Here is a 22,914-nt window from a genome sequence, read left to right on the forward strand (position 1 = left end):
GAAATTACTTGTTATCACTCTTTTGCTGTTGCCACATATTGGCTTTAGATCTGACATAACTAAATGGAGCATCAAACAATTATGTCTCATCTATATGATTAATTCATCCAAATGTTAGGAAATTAAAACCACAATTTCATCTGATTCTAAAACAAGCAATTAAGCTTGTCTTCGTGTTATTAATGAAATACAGCCCAAATAGAATCTAAACAGCTTCATAAATACACTGAATAAAGACATAGGCTCAGTTATACTCAGTTAAAAATTAAATTTTTAGGAGAAGACACCATCCTTTAAAACAGTGCTATCCAAGCTAGTAGACACTTGCTGCGGGCTATTCAGTGCTAGTTCCAGTTAAGAAACGCTAATGGGGGTATGGGACAATGGCCGCCGCTGCGTGGTGCCAGGCGCTAGAACTGTGGCAGCTCTGAACAGTGAGCTGCTGTGGTCACAACATTTCTGCATGAATGAATGTAAGTGTTCTTTAAACATTCTCTCTCAAAAAAGAGTGCTTTATAAAAACCAACCTGGAACTCACCACGGAGTGCCAGCCCCAAAGTGGGACTCACAAAGATGGTGGTGGCATGGCTGCAGGTACAGGTGGAGTGGAAAAGTGGTGGCAGCTTTCCACGCTATGGGCAGTGGACAGCAAAATTTCTGCATACATGAATAATGGTCTTCCAGCCCAACCTGGCACCACAATGAGGCACAAGTCCTGGAGTTAAGGGGGCACTCTAGGTTCCCGCTGGGAGGGGGGGCTGGCTCAGGTGGCCCTGGTGGTGGCTCACTGCCTACAGGGCATCCTTGCTGCCACTACTTCCCCGAATCAGCCCTCACCTGCAATGCCTTTCATAGCATATCTTGGAAGAAAATCTCCCTGAGCTCCAGTTGCCTGGATACTGGACCTGAGGACAGAGGCAAGGGGCCCCTAGTTAGGTTCTACAGGACAGATGGCGACAGCCTACCTAGAGCATCCAAACCACACAAGATAGCTATCCTGGCCCTGGGTCTGGTATCAGCTGTAGCCCCTACTGCCACCACCACTGGGGTCCAGAGAGCGCAGCATGACTGGCTGGTCAACCTGGATCTGTTGTGGAGAGCATCCGCAGTCTGATGGTGCTCTTGGGCTTCCTGACAACCCAGAGTCCTGCTATCCCTCCATCCAGACTCCATCAACTCAGGACCAAGTTTTCTGAGAAATTAAACTGCCAAAATTTAGGTATGCAGGAGCCATACCCACAAACCACCCCTGGCACTGCCTACAAGCTTATTTATTGACCTTGCTCCAGAGACTTATAAATAAATCTCAAAAGAGATCAAATAGTCACAGTAAATCTTTTCAAACCTGTTCATAGCTGATTCACATGGGGCACATCAGAGGGGGCAGGGTTATCCCAGTGCTCGCCCAGAGACCCTGGCAGCCACTCACTCCCACAATTCAAAATTGCCACCATCCCCCTGCCAGACTCTGTTAATCTTTGTATGGACCTCACTGACATACTAAACTGCTGAAAATTCAGGTATGCACATTTTGTGAGTGAAATCTCCAGGTTTTCTCAGTCGGGATAGGCTATCTCCCCTCACTTCTTTGAACTTTCGGAAGCCACAGCAGTCACATCCACCCCCAAAGCTGACACCCAGTTAAAAAGTCTACTCCGGCTTTACCTTCCCAATAAAAATACTGACTTCCTGCCATCTCAAATGCTACAACACGGATAAAAGAAAAAGTAGTAGTACACCAAATTGAAAAAACCAACCAACCTCGATTAACAAAGCATAAACACAGAAGGCTTAACCTATAACAAGATCATAATAATCTATCATATAAGGACCTACTGTCTTCATTATGAGATACAAGAATTTATTGGTTCACAATTGGAAACCTGCCTCAAGTACTGGGGGAGAAGGCATGGGATAGAGAAGGACAATGTCTCCACTAGGACAATGACAGTTAGAAATGATCACTGAGGATAAAATGTGTGCTGAGTAGGTAAAAGGACAAACACAATAACCTTTCAGTACCTGTTTTGCAAACCACAATGCTCAGAGAGAAAGAGAGAGAAATAGAAAGAGGAGAGAGAGAGAGAGAAAGAGAGAGAGAGAGAGAGAGAGAGAGAGAGAGAGAGAGAGAGAGAGAGAGAGAGGTGCCAGCCATGGAGGCAGAGGAAAACTGGGGACATTGTCTTGTGAAAATGTGGCAAGATTTTTTTTCCTGGCTGTGCTCAGAGGCTAGATCCTCAGGAGTAACCCTTGGCTATGCTTGGGGGACTATATGCAATGCTGGGATTAAATAGGGTTGGCCATACTGCAGTATCTCTCTGGTTCCTGTGGCACAGGTCTTTTTTTGAGGGGAAGAGGAGAATAATACCTAGCAGTGCTCAGGGATTACTGCTGACTCTGTGCTCAGGGATCATTCCTGGCGTGTCCAAGGGGACCATATGGATTACCAGGTGCAAACAAGGGCCCTAACCACTGTTACTTTCTCTCTGGCTTTCTGTGGTATGGTTTTTAATTTCAATATAACCCATTACAATGATGATAACACAGCTCATTCAAACGTCCTGTGTCACTGGATGAAGACAGGTAGAAAAGGAAGAGAGAAACATACATCCCAATCCCTCAGAGACTCTCAGGGGATCTCATGACAAAGACTCATCCTCAGCACAGCCAAAACACAGCAAACACAATGGGGAAGATATGTAGAACCCCACCAAACTTCATGAATGAAAATAATAACACAGAAGGCTCCACCAATACCCACTACTTCTGTAAACTCTCAGGGAGTACCTTTAGTGACACCATGTTGAAGATGTTTTATGAGCTCAAAGAAACAGTGACACAGGTAGTCAGCTATATGAGAGTAGAAATGAAAAAATATAATTCAGAAGTGAATTATATGAAAAATATGGTTGGAGATAAAAGTTGGGAGAGAAGGTTTGAGAATCAGAATGATGGCAGTTGAGGAAAAGATCAAGGAGCAACAAGATGAGAAGAAGGAAACCTCTAGAAAACACAGAAGGGGGAAAAGGTTTAAAAGGAAAGAAAAATCTAGCATATCAGAGAACTATGGAATAATGTCAAGAGGCACATCATTTGAGTCCCTGAAAAAAAGGAGGAAAAATTCAAAGAAGAGCCACAAGATAAAGAAATCGAACCAAAGAATATCCCAGAGTTGAGGAATGCAGATACCCAGACCCAAGAGAGAATATTAAAAGCTGTAAAATTAGAAAGAACTTACATACAAAGCCAAGCCCATAAATTCAGAGCAGAGGTATCAAATTAGACTCTATGAGCCAGAAGAGAATGGTGGGAGACAGTGAAAAAAAAAAAACCTCAATGAATGAACACTTCAACAAGAATATTATATCCCGCTGGATTATAAGTGAGATTTCAAGAAACTACACAGAGCTTCATGGACAGGTAACAGCTTAGTGAAATTACAGCCATGAAATCAGTTTTGTAGAGCTAAAGGAGCTTCTTTAAAAGACAAGATAAACTTCTCAGCACTTCTCCTTTGAGCATGACATTCATTCATGGTACTTATGGTTGCCCTCTATAGAATTAAGAAAGGTCTGTTTATTTCTATCTTGCTAAGGGATTATATACTTTTTAAATAATGCATTAATGCTTCATTTAAATTAAATGTTTCATGTCTACTTAGTGATTTCATTGTATCTATAGAGATTTTTATTACAATCTTTTGCTTATTAATGCAGATACTTAAACATTATCTATAATAAAATGTTTTCTAACATAAAGTCTATACTCTCTTCTTAGGATAAAACATACTTTAATACTTTCAGAGGCCTACTCATATTTTCTCTTAAAATTTTTTTAATTCTTCTCACTCTCACTAAATTGTTTATCTGTAGGATTTATCTATTTCTATTAATTATAAAATACAGTAGACTAGTAATAATTCACACCATTTTTTAAATTTTATATATCTACAAAAAGAGAGCTTTGGAATTTTTTTCTCAAATTATGATTTACAATCTTGTGGAATTTCAGGAGTTTATCCACTTCCACAATATTTTTTTAAAAACATATATTTCGCATATGTGAGATATAAAGAATCATAGTGAAGGAAAACAAATGGCCAAAGTCATCAGAACTGGATATTTTGTATAGACCTGAGCTTACAAAGAAGTGAGGTGGCTGGAAGGGGCCCTAGGAATACAGGTAAAGTAAAACAGGTGAGTGTGGTTTTAGAATAGGGTATGCATGAAAAGTATAAATAACAGTATTGTAAATTTCATTACTTCTATAAAAATGGTTTAAAATTTTAAAAGATGTTTTATATTCCTTGCGTGCATGAGACAGGGTCGGATCCTCAGCACCACTGTACAGCCGTGACGGGTAGGGCGTCTGCCTTGCACGCAGCCAACACGGCCGACCCAAGTTCGATTCCTCCGCCCTTCTCGGAGAGCCCGGCAAGCTATCGAGAGTATTTGATATGCCAGACATAGTAACAACAAAGTCTCCAATGGAGACATTACTGGGCCCGCTCGAGCAAATCGATGATTAATGGGAGGGCCTTTACTTTACTTTACTTTTATATTCCAAAGTGTATAGGAAAATATTCAATATTTATAAAAACACTCACAAAACTTAATCACCCAAAATCTCCTATTCATAAAAAAAAATAGAAGAGGAACTGAGCAGATACTTCTTCAGTGAAAACATAAATCAATGGCCAATAGGTATATGAAAAAGTGCTTATCATCATTTTTCATGGGAGAAATGTGAATTGAAATGACAATGCAATATCACTTCACGCTACTGATAATGGTGCATATTAAAAAGACTGAAAACAACCAGAACTGGGAGCAAGGTGATGAATAAAGAAGCCTCATCCACTATTGGTGGGAAGGACTTCTGGTTCAACCTCTAAGGTAAATGCCATAGAGACTTCTCAAAAAATTAAGAAAAGTACTTCCATAAGTCCCAGCAATTCCACTTCTTGGCATCTACCCCCAAGAGCCACAGGACATTGATTCAAAAAGATATCTGCATTCCTATGCTCCCTGATCTTAATTATCTTCTCCTATTCACTCACATTCAATATAATAAAACAGTTATTCCCACTTCTTCAATATAAATGGTCATCAATGAACTTCATCGAGCCAATAGTCAATTTTCAGACCTCATTTGTTGCATTTATCAGCATGTATTCAATGATAATGACCTCTTTGGCTCTCACTGCTGACCATCTCTCTTCATTTGTCTTCTAGGACAACACTTTTTATTTTTAAATTAAATCAGTGTACATTACCCAGGACTAATGTCCCCAGTACCTCCCCATCATCCCCTTCCGTCTCCCCCACCAGCCTCTACATCTATGTTCTCTCTCTTTATCGCTCTCTTCTTCTCTCTCGCCCCCACCCCTGTTTTAGGCATTGTGTTTTGCAGTACAGATACTGAAGTTATCAGTATCATGTATATCCCTTTACCTACTTTCAGCACTAGTTCTCAGGAAAACACTCTTTCCTGGACTGCTTCATATCTGTTTTCTCTGTTGGTTCTCCCTCTTTTGGCTATCAACACAAAGCTGACAGGCCCATGAAATCAGTCTTTGCCTTTTGATTCTTACCTGTTGTCTATCTGGTGACCACATCCAGTCATTCTGAAGACTCACATCTGTAAATCCAGCTCCCATCTTTCTTCTGAACTTCAAATCTATAGGAATGACTGCCTTCCTTCACAGCATCTCACTCAGTGTGTCCAGACCTGAACACCTATTCTTGTTCAGCCCAACCCTGTTTGACATATAGCATTCCTCTGCTCAGGTAACTCCATCCTACTATTCCTCAGTGCCAATATTCTGAGCCATTCTTTTCTTGCTCTATTTCTCACATGTGTAGTCCACATAGTTTTGTTTGCTTAGCTCAAAATATCCCATACCTTTTTCATGGAGTTTATTCCATGTCAGTAATCCAGTAGGATAATGTTTGACTTCAATAATAGTCTTTCTCATGGTACAGAATATTTTTATTTTTATTAGTGAAACACCATGAGGTACAGTTGTAGACTTACAAATTTTTGTGCTTGGGTTTCTATTATACAATGTACCCATCCCTCCAGCAGTGCCCATTTTCCGCCACCAAAGATTCCAGTATCCCTTCCACCCCTTATTCCCCCGCCCCCGTCCCACCCTGCCTCTGTGTCAGGGCATTCCCTTTTGTTCTTTCTCTCCTTTTGGGAGCTGTGGTTTGCAAAAGAGGCATTGAGTGGCAATCATGTTCGGTCTATAGTCTACTTTCAGCATGCTTCTCCCATCCTGGGAGAATCCTGTCAACACCCTTTATTTGGTGCTCCCTTCTCTACCTGAGCTGCCTTTTCCCCTAGCATGTGTAGCTGGCCTCCAAGCCATGGAGTGAACCTCTTGGTACTTATCTCGGCTATTCTTAGGTATTAATCTCATATTTTGTTTCTTTATATTCCCCGGATGAATGCAATCTTTCTATGTCTATCCCTCTCTTTCTGACTCATTTCGCTTAGCATGATACTTTCCATGTTGTACCACTTGTATGTAAATTTTATGACTTCATCTTTTCTGACAGCTACATAGTACTCCATTGTGTAGATGTACCAAAGTTTCTTTAACCAATCATCTGTTCTTGGGCATTCAGGTTTCTTCGTTTCTGGCTATTGTAAAGAGTGCTGCAATGAACAAACAAGTGCACATGTCACTTCGACTATACATTTTTGCCTCTCTGGGATATATTCCCAGGAGTGGTATTGCTGGGTCAAATGGGAGCTCAATTTCTAATTTTTGGAGAATTGTCCATACTGTTTTTCAAAAGGGCTAAACCAGTTGACATTCCCACCAGCAGTGAAGGAGGGTCCCTTTCTTGCCACATCCGCACCAGCACTGGTTGCTTTTGTTCTGGATGTGGGCCAGTCTCTGTGGTGTGAGATGATATCTCATTGTGGTTTTGATCTGCATCTCCCTGATGATTAATGATGTAGAGCATTTTCTCAGGTACAGAATATTTTTAGTCAGATAAAGTATAAGTAGCTTATTTTTGCTTTTGTTTCTCTTATTCTTTGCGTCAAGTCCCTAAAGATATCACTGAAGCCAATATCACAGACTCTAATGTGTTTGTTTCCTTCTATATGCCTTAGGCTTTCAGGTCTTAAGATCTATACTGTAATAATCTTTAATATACTGTAAGATAATTTTTGTGCATGATGTGAGACAGCGATCTGGTTTCATTCTTTTGCACAAGGCTAACCAGATTTCCCAGCACCATTTGTTGAAGAGGTGTTCCTTCTTTTATTTTATCCCCTTTGTCCTTTCTGTCATATATTAACTGGTTGTGTATGTAAGGATTTGTTTATGGGTTCTCAATTCTCTTTCATTGATAAATGTATCTATTTTTATTCTAATATAATAATAATTTGATTACTGTAATATGGTTTGAATTAGAAGTTTATCATGCATCAATTCTATTTCTTAGAGTTGCTTTAACTATTTGAATAAATTGTTACATTTTTTATTTCCTCTTCATTCAGTCTTGGAAAGTTGCATGACTTCTAAAAATGTTGTCTCCTTTTCAAAAATTTGGAATGAAGATAATCATAGTAGTCTCTTATGATTTTTCATATTTTATGATATGTTGTAAATTTTCCCTTTTATTTCTGATTTTCTTACTAGAGTTTGTTCTCTCATTCTTTATAAGTCTAGTTAATAAAAATAAATTTTGTTATTTTGGATAATAATTTTGGATTTCACTTATCTTTTGTATCATATTTTAAATTTCTCTTACTTGGCGTTTATCCTACAATTTATCATTTCCTTCTTTTTTATTGACTTTTGTTTCAGTTATTCTTCTATTATACTTCCTGTAAGTTTATTAATTTGAGGTTTTTATTTCATGGTACAGAGGACTATAAACTTGCTATAAATTTTCCTCTTAGTATTGCTTTTGTTGCACAGCGGTAAGACGGTTTGCCTTGCATGCAGCCAGCCCAGCCAAGCTGGGTTCGATTCCTCCTCCCCTATCGGAGAGCCCGGCAAGCTACCGAGAGTATCGCGCACGATCGGCAAAGCCTGGCAAGCTACCCGTGATGTATTCGATATGCCAAACACAGAAACAACAAGTCTCACAATGGAGATGTTACTGGGCCCACTTGAGCAAATCGATGAACAACAGAGGACAGTGACCTGTTACGTCTAGAGCTGGAGCGGTACCACAGCAGTAGGGAGTTTGCCTTGCGTGCAGCCAGCCCGGCCGAGCCAGCTCCCTCTCAGAGAGCCTGGCAAGCTACGGAGAGTATCTCGCCCACACGGCAAAGCCTGGCAAGCTACCCATGACATATTCAATATGCCAAACACAGTAACAAGAAGTCTGAAAATGGAGATGTTACTGGACCCACTCAAGCAAAAAATTGATGAACAACGGGAGGACAGTGTTTGTTTGATTGCTTTTGCTGCACCCCATAGGTCCACTATGATTTATAAAGTTATTGAGGCACCATCATTTATATTTTTTCATAACTGAGTTTCAGGCGTACAGTGCTTCAATACCAATTCCTTTGCCAATTTCCACAAATTCTGATATATCTTTAATTCTTTCCAGGTATTTTTATATTTTTTAAAAACAAATTTATTTTAGCTACCATGATATGCAATTTTTCAATTCTTTAATACAGAGCTTCAGAGTATACAACATTCCAACACCACACCCCCAGCTACAGTGTCCCTCTCCCTCCACTATTGTCTCAGAGCCAGGCATTCCTCTCATATCTCCTTTGAGTTCCTTTTAGATCCAATAGTTATTCAATTGCATGTTTTACCATCACTGTATACTTGGAGATTTTTTCCAGCTTTATTTATAGTTATTTTCTAGTATTACATTATTATGTTAAAATACACTTCAGAGAATTTTAATATTTATTAATTTATTGACACAGACACGAGAAGAATATGTGCTCAACTTTTTGATACTGGAATGATCTCTAAATATCTAGTAAGCCCATATGTCAAATACTTACAGAAGGTTGTTGTCTTATTGTATATTTTCTGTCTGGTTGTTTAGCACATTGCTAAGAAGGGTACTGAAGTTCCTTACTGTTGTCAATATCATTCTGTAGGCACACTTCTTTTTATGTCTTATGCTCTGATGCACTTTTGTTTGGTGCATAGATATTTAATGAGTGATGATCTTCTGGATGGATTGATTATCTTAGTTTGTTTCATTTTTATTTTTTGCATTTTTTAGTCACACCTAGCAATGCTCAGGGATTTCTCCAGGATCTCTGCTCAGGGATAATTTCTGGTACTGCTTGGGCGACCATACAAGGTGCCAGGGATGAAACCAGGTTAGCCATAAGCAAGGCAAATTCCCTATTTGATGTACTATCATTGCAGTCCCTCGATGGATTATTTCAAATCTATTTTTAAGTGAATTTGACTAGAAAAGTAAAAGAGTTCCCAAATAGTCTGTCCCTACACTATTTCCATATCTACTCTATCCCATACCTTCTCCCATCAACATTTCCCTCCAGAAAAATGTATTTGCTAAAATAAGTCTAAAATAATACATCTAGCACAGCGGGTAGGGCATTTGCCTTGCACGCAGCCAACATGGCCGACCCGAGTTCGATTCCTCCGCCCCTCTCGGAGAGCCCGGCAAGCTACCGAGAGTATTCGATATGCCAGACACAGTAACAACAAAGTCTCCAATGGAGACATTACTGGGCCCGCTCGAGCAAATCGACGATCAACGGGAGGGCCTTTACCTTTACCTTTATATCCTAACCCCAGTATTTGAAAATAGGGTCTTTACAGATGTAATCAAGCTGAGGTTAACAGAGTGGACCCTAGTTCAATATAACGGTGCTCTTATAAAATGGGAGAATCTGGGCTGGAGCGATAGTACAGCGGGTAGGGCATCTGCCTTGCACGCAGCCAACATGGCCGACCCGAGTTCGATTCCTCCGCCCCTCTCGGAGAGCCCCGCAAGCTACCGAGAGTATCTCGCCCACACAGCAGAGCCTGGCAAGCTCCCCGTGACATATTCGATATGCCAAACACAGTAACAACAAAGTCTCCAATGGAGACGTTACTGGGCCCGCTCGAGCAAATCGATGATCAACGGGAGGGCCTTTACCATTATAATTCAAATGAAATTTTGCATTACTATTCAGTTTTGGTACTATGTATGTCGTGAGACTTGATAAAGTATGATATGTTATACTATCATAACACTATAGCCTAACAGCCCTAAAAATCTTTGTATTCTGCCAATTTATACCTCACTATACCCAAATCCATACTGTTTCCAAAGTTTTATCATTTCCGGAATATTGTAGAGTTGGAATCATACAACATAAAACCATTTTGGATTAGCTTCATTTACAGGGATGGAGAGATAATACAGTTCGGTATGGCACTAAATTTTCTTGCATGCAGATGACAGGGTTCAATTCCCACATCCCAATGGGTCTCCCTAACCCTATCAGGAGTGAATCCGGAATATAGAGCCAAGAGTAAGCCTTGAGAAAGCTAGGTGTGTCACCAAAAGAAAACAAAATAAAGATAATGTATGCAATTCTTTCCATTTCTTTTTCTTTTTTTGGGGGGGGGGTGCTTTTCGGATCACACCTGGCAATGCTCAGGGGTTACTCCTGACTTTGCACTCAGGAATCACTCTTGGCAGTGCTCAGGGAACCATATGGGATGCTAGGAATCAAACCCGGGTTAGCCACGTGCATGGCAAACACCCTACTGGTTGTGCTGTCGCTCCAGCCCACATCATTTCTTTTCTTAGCTTGATAGCACGTTTTTTTAACGTTGAATAAAATTCCTATGTCCATACATACACATACACACACACACACACACATACACACACACACACATACACACGTTTTGGTTTTTGACCCCACTTAACAGACCTTTGGGCTTACTCCTGGCTCTGCACTCAGGGATCACTCCTGCCAATGCTCAGGAGACTATCTAAGGTGATAGGAATGGACAAACAATAGAAGAACAGAATGCTTTAGAATGTTTCAGAATAATTCTTTATCTCCCCCTACAAGTGGTACATGGGGATTTTTCTTAGCCACTGTAACTGGCAGACTGCAAAGAAAATTTTCAAAGAGCATAGACTATTACTAAGTCCATCTAGAATTTCTAATAATTAAAATTGTCTATAATTAGCTACTAGTAATTCATCAATTGCAATTCAGGTTTGCTTACAGTGACAGTGGTTACCTTGAGGTTTCTATTCTTGTGCTTTTTTTCTCAAGATATGACTCTTTGTATTCCTGTCTTTCTATTTCAGGGACAGTCTTTGCCCTTGATCTTACTTCATTGATGGAGCTAAGAAGATGGAACTGATGCTCTTTTAGTTTGTTCAGCTTTTTGCTTGTAAAATGGAGTGGCAAATCATAAGCTCCTGACATGCTTTGCTGGGAAGCAGAAATCCTTATTACTTTATAAAAGATTTCAACTTTCTTGCTAGGTTTTTTTTTGGGGGGGGGGTTTCATTTTTTAAAAGTGTTTATGTTATTGTGTTTATTTAAAGATTTTCTCTATGACTTTCACTGCAGGTAATATGTTTTAAATAACGAATATTTACTTTTTCTTTTATGATTCTGTTTTCTTTTAGAGGTATTTTAATGCACCTGGGATTTTTTTAAAATTTTTATTAAGTGAGACACCATGAGGTACAGTTGTAGACTTACAAATTTTTGTGCTTGGGTTTCAATGATACAATGATCAAATACCCATCCCTCCACCTGTGCCCATTTCCCACCACCACGAATCCCAGTATCCCTCCCACCCCCCATTCCCCCCATCGCACCCTGCCTCTGTGGCAGGGGATTCCCTTTTGTTCTCTCTCTCTCCCTTTGGGTCCTGTGGTTTGCAAGAGAGGCATTGAGTGGCAATCATGTTTGGTCTATAGTCTACTTTCAGCATGCTTCTCCCATCCTGGGAGGATCCTCCCAACACCCTTTATTTGGTGCTCCCTTCTCTATCTGAGCTCCCCTTTCCTCTAGCATGTGTAGCTGGCCTCCAAGCGATGAAGCAAAATTCGTGGTACTAATCGCTGCCATTCTTAGGTGTTAGTCTCCTATTTTGTTACTTTATGCTCCCCAGATGAATGCAATCTTTCTATGTCTATCCCTTTCTTTCTGAGTCATTTCGCTTAACATGATACTTTCCATGTAGTGCCATTTGTATGTAAATTTCATGACTTTGTCTTTTCTAAAAGCTACATAGTACTCCATTGTGTAAATGTACCAAAGTTTCTTTAACCAGTCATCTGTTCTCAGGCACTCAGGTTTTTTCCAGATTCTGGCTATTGTAAAGAGTGCTGCAATGAACAAACAAGAATGCACCTGGGATTTTGGAGTCATATAGAACAAGGAAGAGATTTAGACCCATTTTCCATTCATCTCTACTATTATTTTAGAATAATCCTATTTCCCCTCACAGGCTTATAATTTTCCTTTCATAATAAATATTTATTTTATGCTACCTTTAATTTTGTTATTTTGTATCTTTCATCAATGCTCAAGAATCAGGGATGCTGTCTCACTTGCCAAGGCATCAAAAATCAGATGGGTTGGACACGTAATGAGGTTTACAGACAACCGCTGGACTAGAGACATTACTGATTGGATTCCACGGAACATCAAAAGATCACGTGGACGCCCACCTACAAGATGGTCAGACTTCTTTGTCAAGACCCTGAATGATCGGTTTGAGGCTCTGCATGTTCCTAGAACAAACAGATGCCATTGGGCTACACTAGCACACAACTGGGACGAATGGAGACGTTACTGGCACCCGCTCAAGTAAATTGATGAATAACGGGGATTAAGTGATTAAGTATCTTTCTATTTTTTTCACTGTCTGCTTATATTCCACAGACATGTAAATCTTACTCATTTATTTTGATAATAAGAAACATATTTATACTCAATGTTTCACCAGTCCTAGTTATTCATTTTGAGATTTTGGTTGATTTTTTACTTCTTTCAACAAGCTTAATCTTCCTTAAAATTATATTAATTTGAATTAATTTAAAAGGCCCTCCCGTTGATCGTTGATTTGCTCGAGCGATAGCACAGCGGGTAGGGCGTTCGCCTTACAAGCGGCCAACATGGCCGACCGAGTTCGATTCCTCCGCCCCTCCGCCCCTCTCGGAGAGCCTGGCAAGCTACCGAGAGTATTCGATATGCCAGACACAGTAACAACAAAGTCTCCAATGGAGACATTACTGGGCCCACTCGAGCAAATCGACGATCAACGGGAGGGCCTTTACCTTTACCTTTACCTGAATTAATTTGTTGATTAATTATATTGACAGTTTAGCTATGATCCATAGATATTTTGAAATGAAATAAACTTTTGTATAAAATTTGGAAAATCAAAGAAAAAACTGACTTGTACTGACTTCTAAAACATTAATGTGGTCTAATTACCTTTGAAAACTCAGGAGTGGAATGGACTTCTTATGCAGATCACACCAAAGACGAGTTCATTGGACTCTTATTTCCTATGGCAAATTTTGATTCATTTACAATAAGTAATAACAACCTCAGCTGCATGTTTCCTTGATACATTCACAGAGGAGAAAAGGTATTACTGTTCACAAGTATCTCACAAAAGCTTCCCCCTAATTTATTCTACTCTGATCAAGTCAGTTTGACATCGGGAAATGAGATTACACTGACTGGTACACATTCCCAAGTAGGGCCTCCTTTTGGTACTGGATGCCTCATTACAACCCCACGAGGGATCTAAGGAAGACACTACAAACTAGGGAGAATTAAAATAAGTGCTGAAATTAACTGTGGTGTCCACCATCTTTAGCCTAATGAAAATATCTTATAATTTTAAAATCACTTCCCAGATAATTCAACTTTATGTCAAAAAAGTGTGAATCTGTAAAATATACAGAGAGTCACTTGTGTGGGTATGTACAAACATGTATACATTTGTTATATTCTACATGGCTTAATAACTAGAACCAACAGGGGAAACAGCTGTAAAAATAAAGATAGATTATGTCAAACTGGAAGTCTAGTCAGTATCACAATTGAACAAATTATTCATGGTCCTAGTTAGAAAAGTACATTCAGATGCCTTACTGCCTACTAGTCACAGATGGCTGATACCTATCACCAAATCTGTATTTATTAAAAATAGCCCCCTTTACTACATTTAATCTTTCTCCTCTATGAAACTACTCCTAAAACTCATCCAGTTTTATCAATGCTTCACCCCATTCATTGCCAACATATTTATAAATGGCTCTTTAATTGATGTTTGTAGGTATTAGCACTAAAGCCAGAAATGTATCTTCATTTCCAGCACTTCTCTGAACTTTACAGTGGCCCATAAGGAATACTGCAACTAAATGAATTTTTACTGTGACTTTCAGTAAACACATATACAAGTACTACAACCAAGCATGCATGACCCCTGGTCATTGCAATAACAGCAACAATGGAAGGGTAAAAAAGGTAAGGAGCATGACAGAAAAATCACCTGTGAATGGCCTTAGTGGAAGACATCACAAGTTTATGGGGGCAAGCTCCTCTTGTTTAAAAACTGATCTCAGAAACTACAATCTCAGATAACATTCTTAGGGGAACAAGAAGTCATCTGGGAGACAAGATCATGGAGAAGAAAACTTGCTTTAAAATGGGAGCCAGATTCATTTTCTTCATAACCGCAATTAGTCTATTTACAATTATACACACACAAAAGAAAATAAAAGAAAAACCCACCAATCACTAACAACTATAAAACCCCACCTTTCCTGTCTTCTTGATGAGGTTTAAAATCTCTTTACCAACTTTATCTCTACTACAAACATTGTCATAAAAACTGCCTGGCAAGAACATAGACAGACCCTCAAATCCACAGATAGAGAGTCCAGAGATAAAGCCTCAGGTATATGGGCAATTAATTTACAACAGGGGCCTAGGTATATAAAGTGGAGTAAGCAGAGATTTTCTAACAAATGGGTGCTGGGAAAACTGGATAGCTAGTTACAGAATGATACAGAGAAGATTATCAAGGCCCCTGCACAAGAATGACACACAAATTCGTGAAGTGTTCCATATTTTTGAAAAAGTGCTCCACATTGCTAGTCATCAGGGAGATGCAAATCAAAAAAACAATGAGATATCATCTCCCCCCCCCCAAAAAAAAAGAAGAAGAAGAAAAAGAAATTAATCCTCTATCTCACACTATCTGAAAAAAGTTTAATTCAAAATAAATTAAAGCCTTGATAGCAAACCTGTTTCTATCAAATACATTGAGGAAAACACAGGCAGGATGCGCCAAGATCCTCAGAAGAGTCTTTAATGATAGGATCTTACTGGCCAAAAACAAACAAACAAAAAGTAGAGATATACAAATGGGACTACATCAAACAAACAAACAAACAAAAGCCTGGGTACTGTGAAGGAAATGAAGCCTAAAATAATAAGACATCCTACTGACTGAGAGAAAATATTCACATATCATACATCATAGAAAGGGCTACTGTCCAAGATACATAAAGTACTCTCAAAGCTCAATGAAACCACCCAAAACAAAACAAAAAAAAATACAGGTAAAGATAAATAATACTTCCTTAAATTAGACAACATAAAGATGACCAAAAGGAATATGAAAAAATGTTCTTCATAGATTATTGGAGAAATGGAAGTCAAAGACATGAAACAATGGGTGCTTGTGGCAAAAAGGAATTCTCATTCACTGTTGGTGGGAATATTACTTAATTCAACTCTTTGGAAAACAGTTTGGAATGTATCAAAAAGTTAAGACTATAACTTCCTTAGAACTCTTGATTCTGTGCTCACTTTGGCAGCATATATACTAAAATTGGAATGATACAGAGAAGATTATCATGGCTCCTGCGCAAGGATGACACACAAATTCGTGAAGTGTTCCATATTTTTGAAAAAATGTTCCACATCGCTAGTCATCAGGGAGATGCAATAAAAAAAACAATGAGATGTCATCTCGCACCATTGAGACTAGCACACATTCAAAAGAATAAAAGCAACAAGTGCTGGCGTGGATCTGGGGGAAAAGGTATACTCTTTCATTGTTGTGGGAATACCAACTGCTCCAGCCTTTCTGGAAAACAATATGGACAGTCCTTCAAACACTAGAAATTGAGCTTCCATATGGCCCTGCAGTATCACTTCTGGGAATATATCCCGAGGATACAAAAGAGCACAGTAGAAATGACATCTGTACCTATATGTTCATTGCAGCATGGTTCACAATAGCCAAAATCTGTGAACAACCCAAGCGCCCTAGAACAAATGACTGGTTAAAAAAACTTTGGTACATCTACACAATGGAATACTATGCAGCTGTTAGGAGAGATGAAGTCATGAACTTTGCTTATAAAAGGATAGACATGGAGAGTATCATGCTAAGTGAAATGAGTCAGAAAGAGAGGGATGGACATAGAAGGACTGCAACTCATTTGTGGAGTATAAAACAACATAACATGAGACTAACACCTAAGGATAGTAGATACACAGGGCAGGAAGATTGCTTCATAGCTGGAAGCCTACCTCATAGGAAAAGGGGAGAAGGCAGCTGGAATAGAGAAGGGATCACTAAAAAAATGATGGCTGAGAAGCCGGCTGGTTTGGGAGATGTGTGCTGAAAGTAGATAATGGACCAAACATGATAACCTCTCAGTATCTGCATTACAAACCATAATGCCCAAAAGTAGAGAGAGAATGTGGGAAATATTGTTTGCCATGGAGGCAGGGGGAAGGTGGGAAAGGGGCGTATACCGGGGATATTGGTGGTGGGGAATGTGCACTGGTGGAGGGATGGTGTTTGATCACCGTGTGATTGTAACCCAATCATGAAAACTTGTAACTATCTCAAAGGTGATTCAATAAAATTTAAAAAAATAAAAACCTTGATTCTGCTCCTGACATCTACCCTAAGAATACAAAACCATTAGTCTAAAAATACATATGCACATCTATATTTATCACAGCATTCTTTACAATAAACAAGATCTGTCAACAACCCCAATAGCAAATGAGTAGGGAGAGATATTGTGGTATAAAAACAATGGAATACTACACAGGCTTGATGAAGATGAAATTTTGCACTATGGGGCAACTTGAAACAAAGCTAAGTGAAGTGAGTCAGAAAGAAAAAAGTAAAGTACCAGGTCATCTCAATTATATGTGGGGTATAAAGAAACAAAGCAAAGGTTTAGACAGTCCTCAATAAAAACAAAACCAGAACTATGGCCAATAGAATTGTGATCTGAGGATTTCAAGGTAGGAGAGAGGAAGGGGGCAGGAACTTTGGGATAATTAATGGTGAAATGCTCTTAGTGCAGATGTAGGACATGATGCAAGTATTAAATAACAACATAGATTCTGTGGTAAAGATACCAATTAATAGCATTGTAGTATTGTCCTCCCATTGTTCATTGAGTTGCTCAAGCGGGCACCAGTAATGTCTCCATTGTGAGACTTGTTGTTACTGTTTTTGGCATATTGAATTCATAGGTAGCTTGCCAGGATCTGCCGTGTGGGTGGGATACTCTCGGTAGCTTGAAGGGCTCTCCGAGAGGGACAGAGGAATTGAACCCAGGTCGGCCACATGCAAGGCAAATGCCCTACCTGCTGTGCTATCACTCCAAATAAGGTTTTTAATTAAATAAAGTATCTTTAACAAAGTCTGAGATGGAGAGATAAAAAGTAGGTTTATTTTACAACTAGATTCTTAAATGAAGTGCATGGTTGAGCTAACATTCTACTGTGACACAGCTTCAATTAAAGTATAATCAATCAACTCATGTAAATGATATATTATTAACTTTTATTTTTAGCTTTATTGCAAGGTGGGAGAAAAAGAGGGAGGCAGAAAATCAGAGAGGAAAGAAACTCTTAAGAGGCCAAAAGGTACTTATATTTACGAAACTTCTGACCCTTCCCATGGAGATGGAGCAAAGCAGTAAATGCTAGAGAGAGTCAGAGGTGATCTAGGATTAGAAGTGAGAGCAACAGGAACTGTATCTCAAGAGTTTTGGTCAAGCAGAAGCAAAAACAAAGAATTCCATGTGGCAGAATTTTAGGTTTTGTTGTTTTTCACTTCTTAACAGTAATGATTTTCACGTAGAATTTCATCCACAGTCAATTCATCAAGAAATGCAAGAAATACAAATATTTGTCATATTTATTTTCTTCCTTTCCAAAGGAAGAACATTTTACTTTTAAAACACTCTAAATATCTTTTCAATCGTTTTCATTCCTTTTAATGTATGTATTCTTTAAAGAGAATTTTAAAGTAATATAGCATAAAAATCATGTTTTCTGACAAAATGTTCCCCAGAAACTTCATGTAGCGAACACTGTGGAAGGTAGACTATTGATCTGATCCATGGTGATGTCTATGGTTTGTTTATTAAGTGAATTTTAATATGAAATTTACAGTAAAGAAGATGAACCTGTCAAAACTGAGTTTTAAATCACACTATATTCCTTTTTCAGTAGAGGATTGTTATTCTCAGTATGTACATTAAAAAGTATATTTTCTTTGAAAATGACATATTTGTAAAAATTTACAGTACATACTTTTCTGTTCCCCATAGGACAAAATCACAGCAGATTACAGGTGACATAATTTCATAAATATATTTTCTACTGTAATCAGAAAATCCAAATTTTAAAACCATGTCTTGTTTGTGCAGTAAAGACCTCATTATGTTTCAGTCTCATGAAAGTCTTTAAAATAATTATTTTAAAGACGTATTATGGAGCAGGGGAAACCTTCTCCATTCAACAATCAAACTAAACATTTATTAACTAAGTATATTCTAATTGCTTGGTAATTTTAAGAACAGTTAAGTCATAAGTTAGTAACCTCCTACAGAAACAAAAGTGGAAGGAATTGACATAAAGAGCTTGTGGCTGGATGTGTAACTCATACACATACAGTGAGGTAAATTATATGCCTTTCATGGGTTCAAAACCTAGCAATACACACAAACACACACACACACACTTTATATTTTTACTTTTTTTACCTGCATATGTCTTCTAACTGCAGATCAAAATCTTGAAGTCTTTTTTGATATTTCTCTGTAAAGTTACAGAACTCATTAAGGATTGAAGATTTTAGATCAGGGTATGGGCATTCCAAACTTTCTAATTCGAGGGGCAGTTCGCTGAGCAGATTACTTCTTTCTTCTGAAGACTGATCCAATATCTGGAAAAAAAAATCTATGGCTGTTTATTCACACAAGTGACATACTGATAAGCAAGTTACTATCTGCATCACATCACACTTACTTTCATACTCCAGTCAGAAAGATCACTCTCTATTTTCTGTTGTTTTAGGCTAAGTTTTTCAAAAACAGCTCGCAATTGCTCCTTCACAGAGTCAACCTACAAAATGTTTCAAATAAATAGTATGTAAATTATTGTGTTTATTGATATGTAAAGGCATAGAATTATATCTAAAATCCAGTAAGCAAAAATCAGGTAAGAGCAAATTCTTTGACATAGGTGGAGAGTCTGGAACACACTGTTGTTGGTGACTAAGGGAGGTAAAGTATGACCCAAAACCATAACTGTCATTCAATACATAATGTGGGTGGTGGATGTGGAGAAAAGAGGTTAGACCTGGTGACAGATAGGGAAGAAGGATCATAGGTACTTCAGTGGCAGGGATATGCAGCAATTTTGTAGATCCATATACTTAAACACTGTTATAAATCTGCTACTAAACTATAACAAAAGTAAAGTAAAAGTAAAGGCCCTCCCGTTGTTCATCAATTTGCTCGAGCGGGCCCAGTAACGTCTCCATTGGAGATTTTGTTGTTACTGTGTTTGGCATATCGAATACATCACGGGTGGCTTGCCAGGCCCTGCTGTGCGGGCGAGATACTCTTGGTAGCTTGCCGGGCTCTCCGAGAGGGGCGGAGGAATCGAACTCGGGTCAGCCATGTTGGCTGCGTGCAAGGCAAGCGCCCTACTGCTGTGCTATCGCTCCAGCTATCGCTCCAACTATAACAAAGGTAAAGGTAAAGGTAAAGGCCCTCCCGTTGATCGTCGATTTGCTCGAGCGGGCCCAGTAACGTCTCCATTGGAGACTTGGTTGTTACTGTGTCTGGTATATCGAATACTCTCGGTAGCTTGCCGGGCTCTCCGAGAGGGGCGGAGGAATCGAACTCGGGTCGGCCATGTTGGCCGCTTGTAAGGCGAACGCCCTACCCGCTGTGCTATCGCTCCAGCCCTATATAACTATATAACTATATAACTATAACAAAAATGAATTTAAAAAAATAAAAAATTCATCAACCTCAATTCATATTTGTCATAAATATTATTAAGATTTTTTTTTTTAAAAAGAACAAGTCCTTTGGAGGGATTCTAGAAGAGATTTTGAGAGATACCACAGTCCACAAGGATTATCAGAAAAGAATCCCAAGGTGTTTTTGAGTGAGGAAGTGGGGTTATAGGCACTTTGGACCAACACTTGAATTTTTTTTTTAGCAAGACAGAGTTTAGGGGATTGTCTCTGCTCCAATCCCCCTTCCTTCCTTTGTATCCTTATCTCTAACCCCCAGCATGACATGCATTTTAACACAACATTTTGTTTTTGTTTTAGACAATGTCCCTCCCCAGCCCCTTTCTTTATTGTTGTTGTTCTTGTTATTGCATCAATCAAGGGTCACACACACACACAAACACACACACACACTCTCTCTCTCTCTCTCTCTCTCTCTCTCTCTCTCTCTCTCTCTCACACACACACACACACACACACACCTGGCTATGGTGCTTGCACATTTATTGGTTGTGTTGATAAGAGGTCACATTCCTTTAATTGTGGTGTTCATGTATATGCCTCCCAAGGGATCACATATGTGTAGTTGCAGTGCTGATAGGGGTTGTACCTTTAGCTGCAGTGTTCACCTGAACCTGACTGCAGTGAAGCCATAAATCATGTGTGGCACCAGACATCATGAATAGCAGAATTATCTGGATTATTCTTAGCTGATACAGCTTCCCAAGAAATTAAACTCATGGCTTAAGCATGCAAAGCAGGCTCCCTAAAACAATGAGCTGTCGCTGGACCCTTAATTGCTTTTAAATAATTATTATTTATGAAATGATAAGACTAAGGAATATCTGGAAATTCAAATGAGAAATATCATCTAAAACATTATTTCTCATGCAATTATTGTGGTATTTGTCTGGTACTAATAATAAAAATAGATATCAGGAGGAGGTAAGTCAAGCAAAAATAGGAAGTAGATCATCAACAGTATGACAAAGTCTAAGAAGAAAGGGGAAGAATCAGGTAGAGATGAGGCAGAAGAAGAGAAGGGGGTCCTTCTACATGCATATAGGAGGAAGGCTGGGGATTATGAGTCAGCAAGAGCCCTAATATGGTTCACAAGGGGATAACTCTATCTCCCTGTGTTGGAAACAGGATCCCAGCATGCACCAGGAGGAAGGATCAGAATAAAAATAAGGAAATCAGCATGAAAGTACTGCAATCTTCTATGACAGAAATGAGTGTATTTAGACAGATAGAGGGATATTAGTAAGATATTTAGTAGAGGGGTTGGACAGGTAGTTCAACAGCTGAGTATATGGTTTCTGTGTGGAAAGCTCAGGCTACATCCCCTGGCACCTTATGATTCAACGACTGCCACTAGGAACATCATCCAAGCACAGAGCTAGGAGTAACCCCCAGCATGGCCAGGTGGGGTGCAAGAGCCAAATAGAAAGCAAGAAAATATTAAGTGGCATAATTTGCTGTACCTTCTGTTTTAATACACAAGACATATGGAGGGGGGGGAGAAAAACACATGCGTTCTTTATATAACACTATTCCATTGGTACCAAAATTAAATATTCCTTATGCAAAACAAAAATTATATTAAATAAGACTGACCTCTTTCAGTATTGCCACTGAGTTAAACTCACTGTGTGCGTGTGAATCCTCTACAGTGTGATGCTGTCTATATTTTAGGTCTTCTCTCAATTGCTCAATAGGATTTATCACATTTTCAAGATAGATGTGCCATTGTTCTGATAACTCTTGTTCTTTGGCAAAAAAAAAAACAAGGCAATACATTATTTTTTTGTTTTTTCAATAACAGGTGAGTAGACTACAGATTACTTTTTAAATTTCTTTAGAAAGACAAACAACAGTTAATATTAAATGAACAAAAACCCACTTTCTTTAAAAAGTTTTTTAAATTATTTTTTAAATTATTTTTGAGTAGCTCACTTTCATCTTAAAAACATAACTCCACTTTTAATCTACTTAAAAATCTTACCAAACTCACCAAAACTCAGTGATTGATGCAATAGTACATTGAGTACTTGCCTTGCACGCTCTTGGTTTTGATCCCCAGCACCCCACAAAATCCTCAGAACCCACCAAGAGTGATCCCTGAGGGGCCAGAACAATAGTACACTGAGTATGACATTTACCTTGCACACACTGAACTTGGGTTTAGTCCCTGGCTTTCCATGTGGTCCCCCACACACCACCAGGACAAATTCTTGAGTGCAAAGTCAAGGTAACCCCTAAGCATTGCCAGCTGTAGCCCTAAACCCCATCAAAAAAAATTTTTTTAAACCTCACCAAAGTTCAGAAGATCAGAAAGACATTCATTTCCAATATTCTCTTCATTGAGAAAGGATTTGATTTCAAGTTCCAGTTTACACCTGAAATAGACATTGATGACGTCAATAAATTCTTTTAGAAACATGCTTTTAAAAATGACTATTGTCAAAATAATCAACCTGCTGTGGTTCCATGTACCTGTTCACTTATTCAGGAGTGAATACACTAAACTTCCAAGATGAACAAACCCTTGGCACACCTTGGCACTGTTTCACATGGAGGCAGTTTAGAGCAATGTG

General features: G+C 38.9%; 1 protein-coding gene, 1 non-coding gene and 1 pseudogene across 2 annotated transcripts in view; 2 read left to right on the top strand and 1 right to left on the bottom strand.

The window, feature by feature from the left end:
* CCDC148 (coiled-coil domain containing 148) overlaps nt 1-22,914 on the bottom strand; it is a 350,508-nt gene that overhangs the window by 207,411 nt on the left and 120,183 nt on the right. Inside the window, exons 4-7 of the mRNA XM_056110371.1 lie at nt 22,634-22,716; nt 21,935-22,086; nt 19,318-19,413; nt 19,053-19,234 (exon numbers count right to left, since the gene is read on the bottom strand). Coding sequence (XP_055966346.1) covers nt 19,053-19,234; nt 19,318-19,413; nt 21,935-22,086; nt 22,634-22,716 — 513 coding nt within the window. The remainder of the gene's footprint in view (nt 1-19,052; nt 19,235-19,317; nt 19,414-21,934; nt 22,087-22,633; nt 22,717-22,914) is intronic.
* On the top strand, nt 15,005-15,097 carry LOC130019894 (uncharacterized; annotated as a pseudogene).
* Nucleotides 15,830-15,936, top strand: LOC130019876 (U6 spliceosomal RNA). The gene has a single exon (XR_008791930.1). It is a non-coding gene; the product is annotated as a U6 spliceosomal RNA (small nuclear RNA).

Source organism: Sorex fumeus, unplaced genomic scaffold, assembly GCF_029834395.1.
Source record: "Sorex fumeus unplaced genomic scaffold, SorFum_2.1 ptg000009l, whole genome shotgun sequence".
In the NCBI taxonomy this organism is placed as follows: Eukaryota; Metazoa; Chordata; class Mammalia; order Eulipotyphla; family Soricidae; genus Sorex; species Sorex fumeus.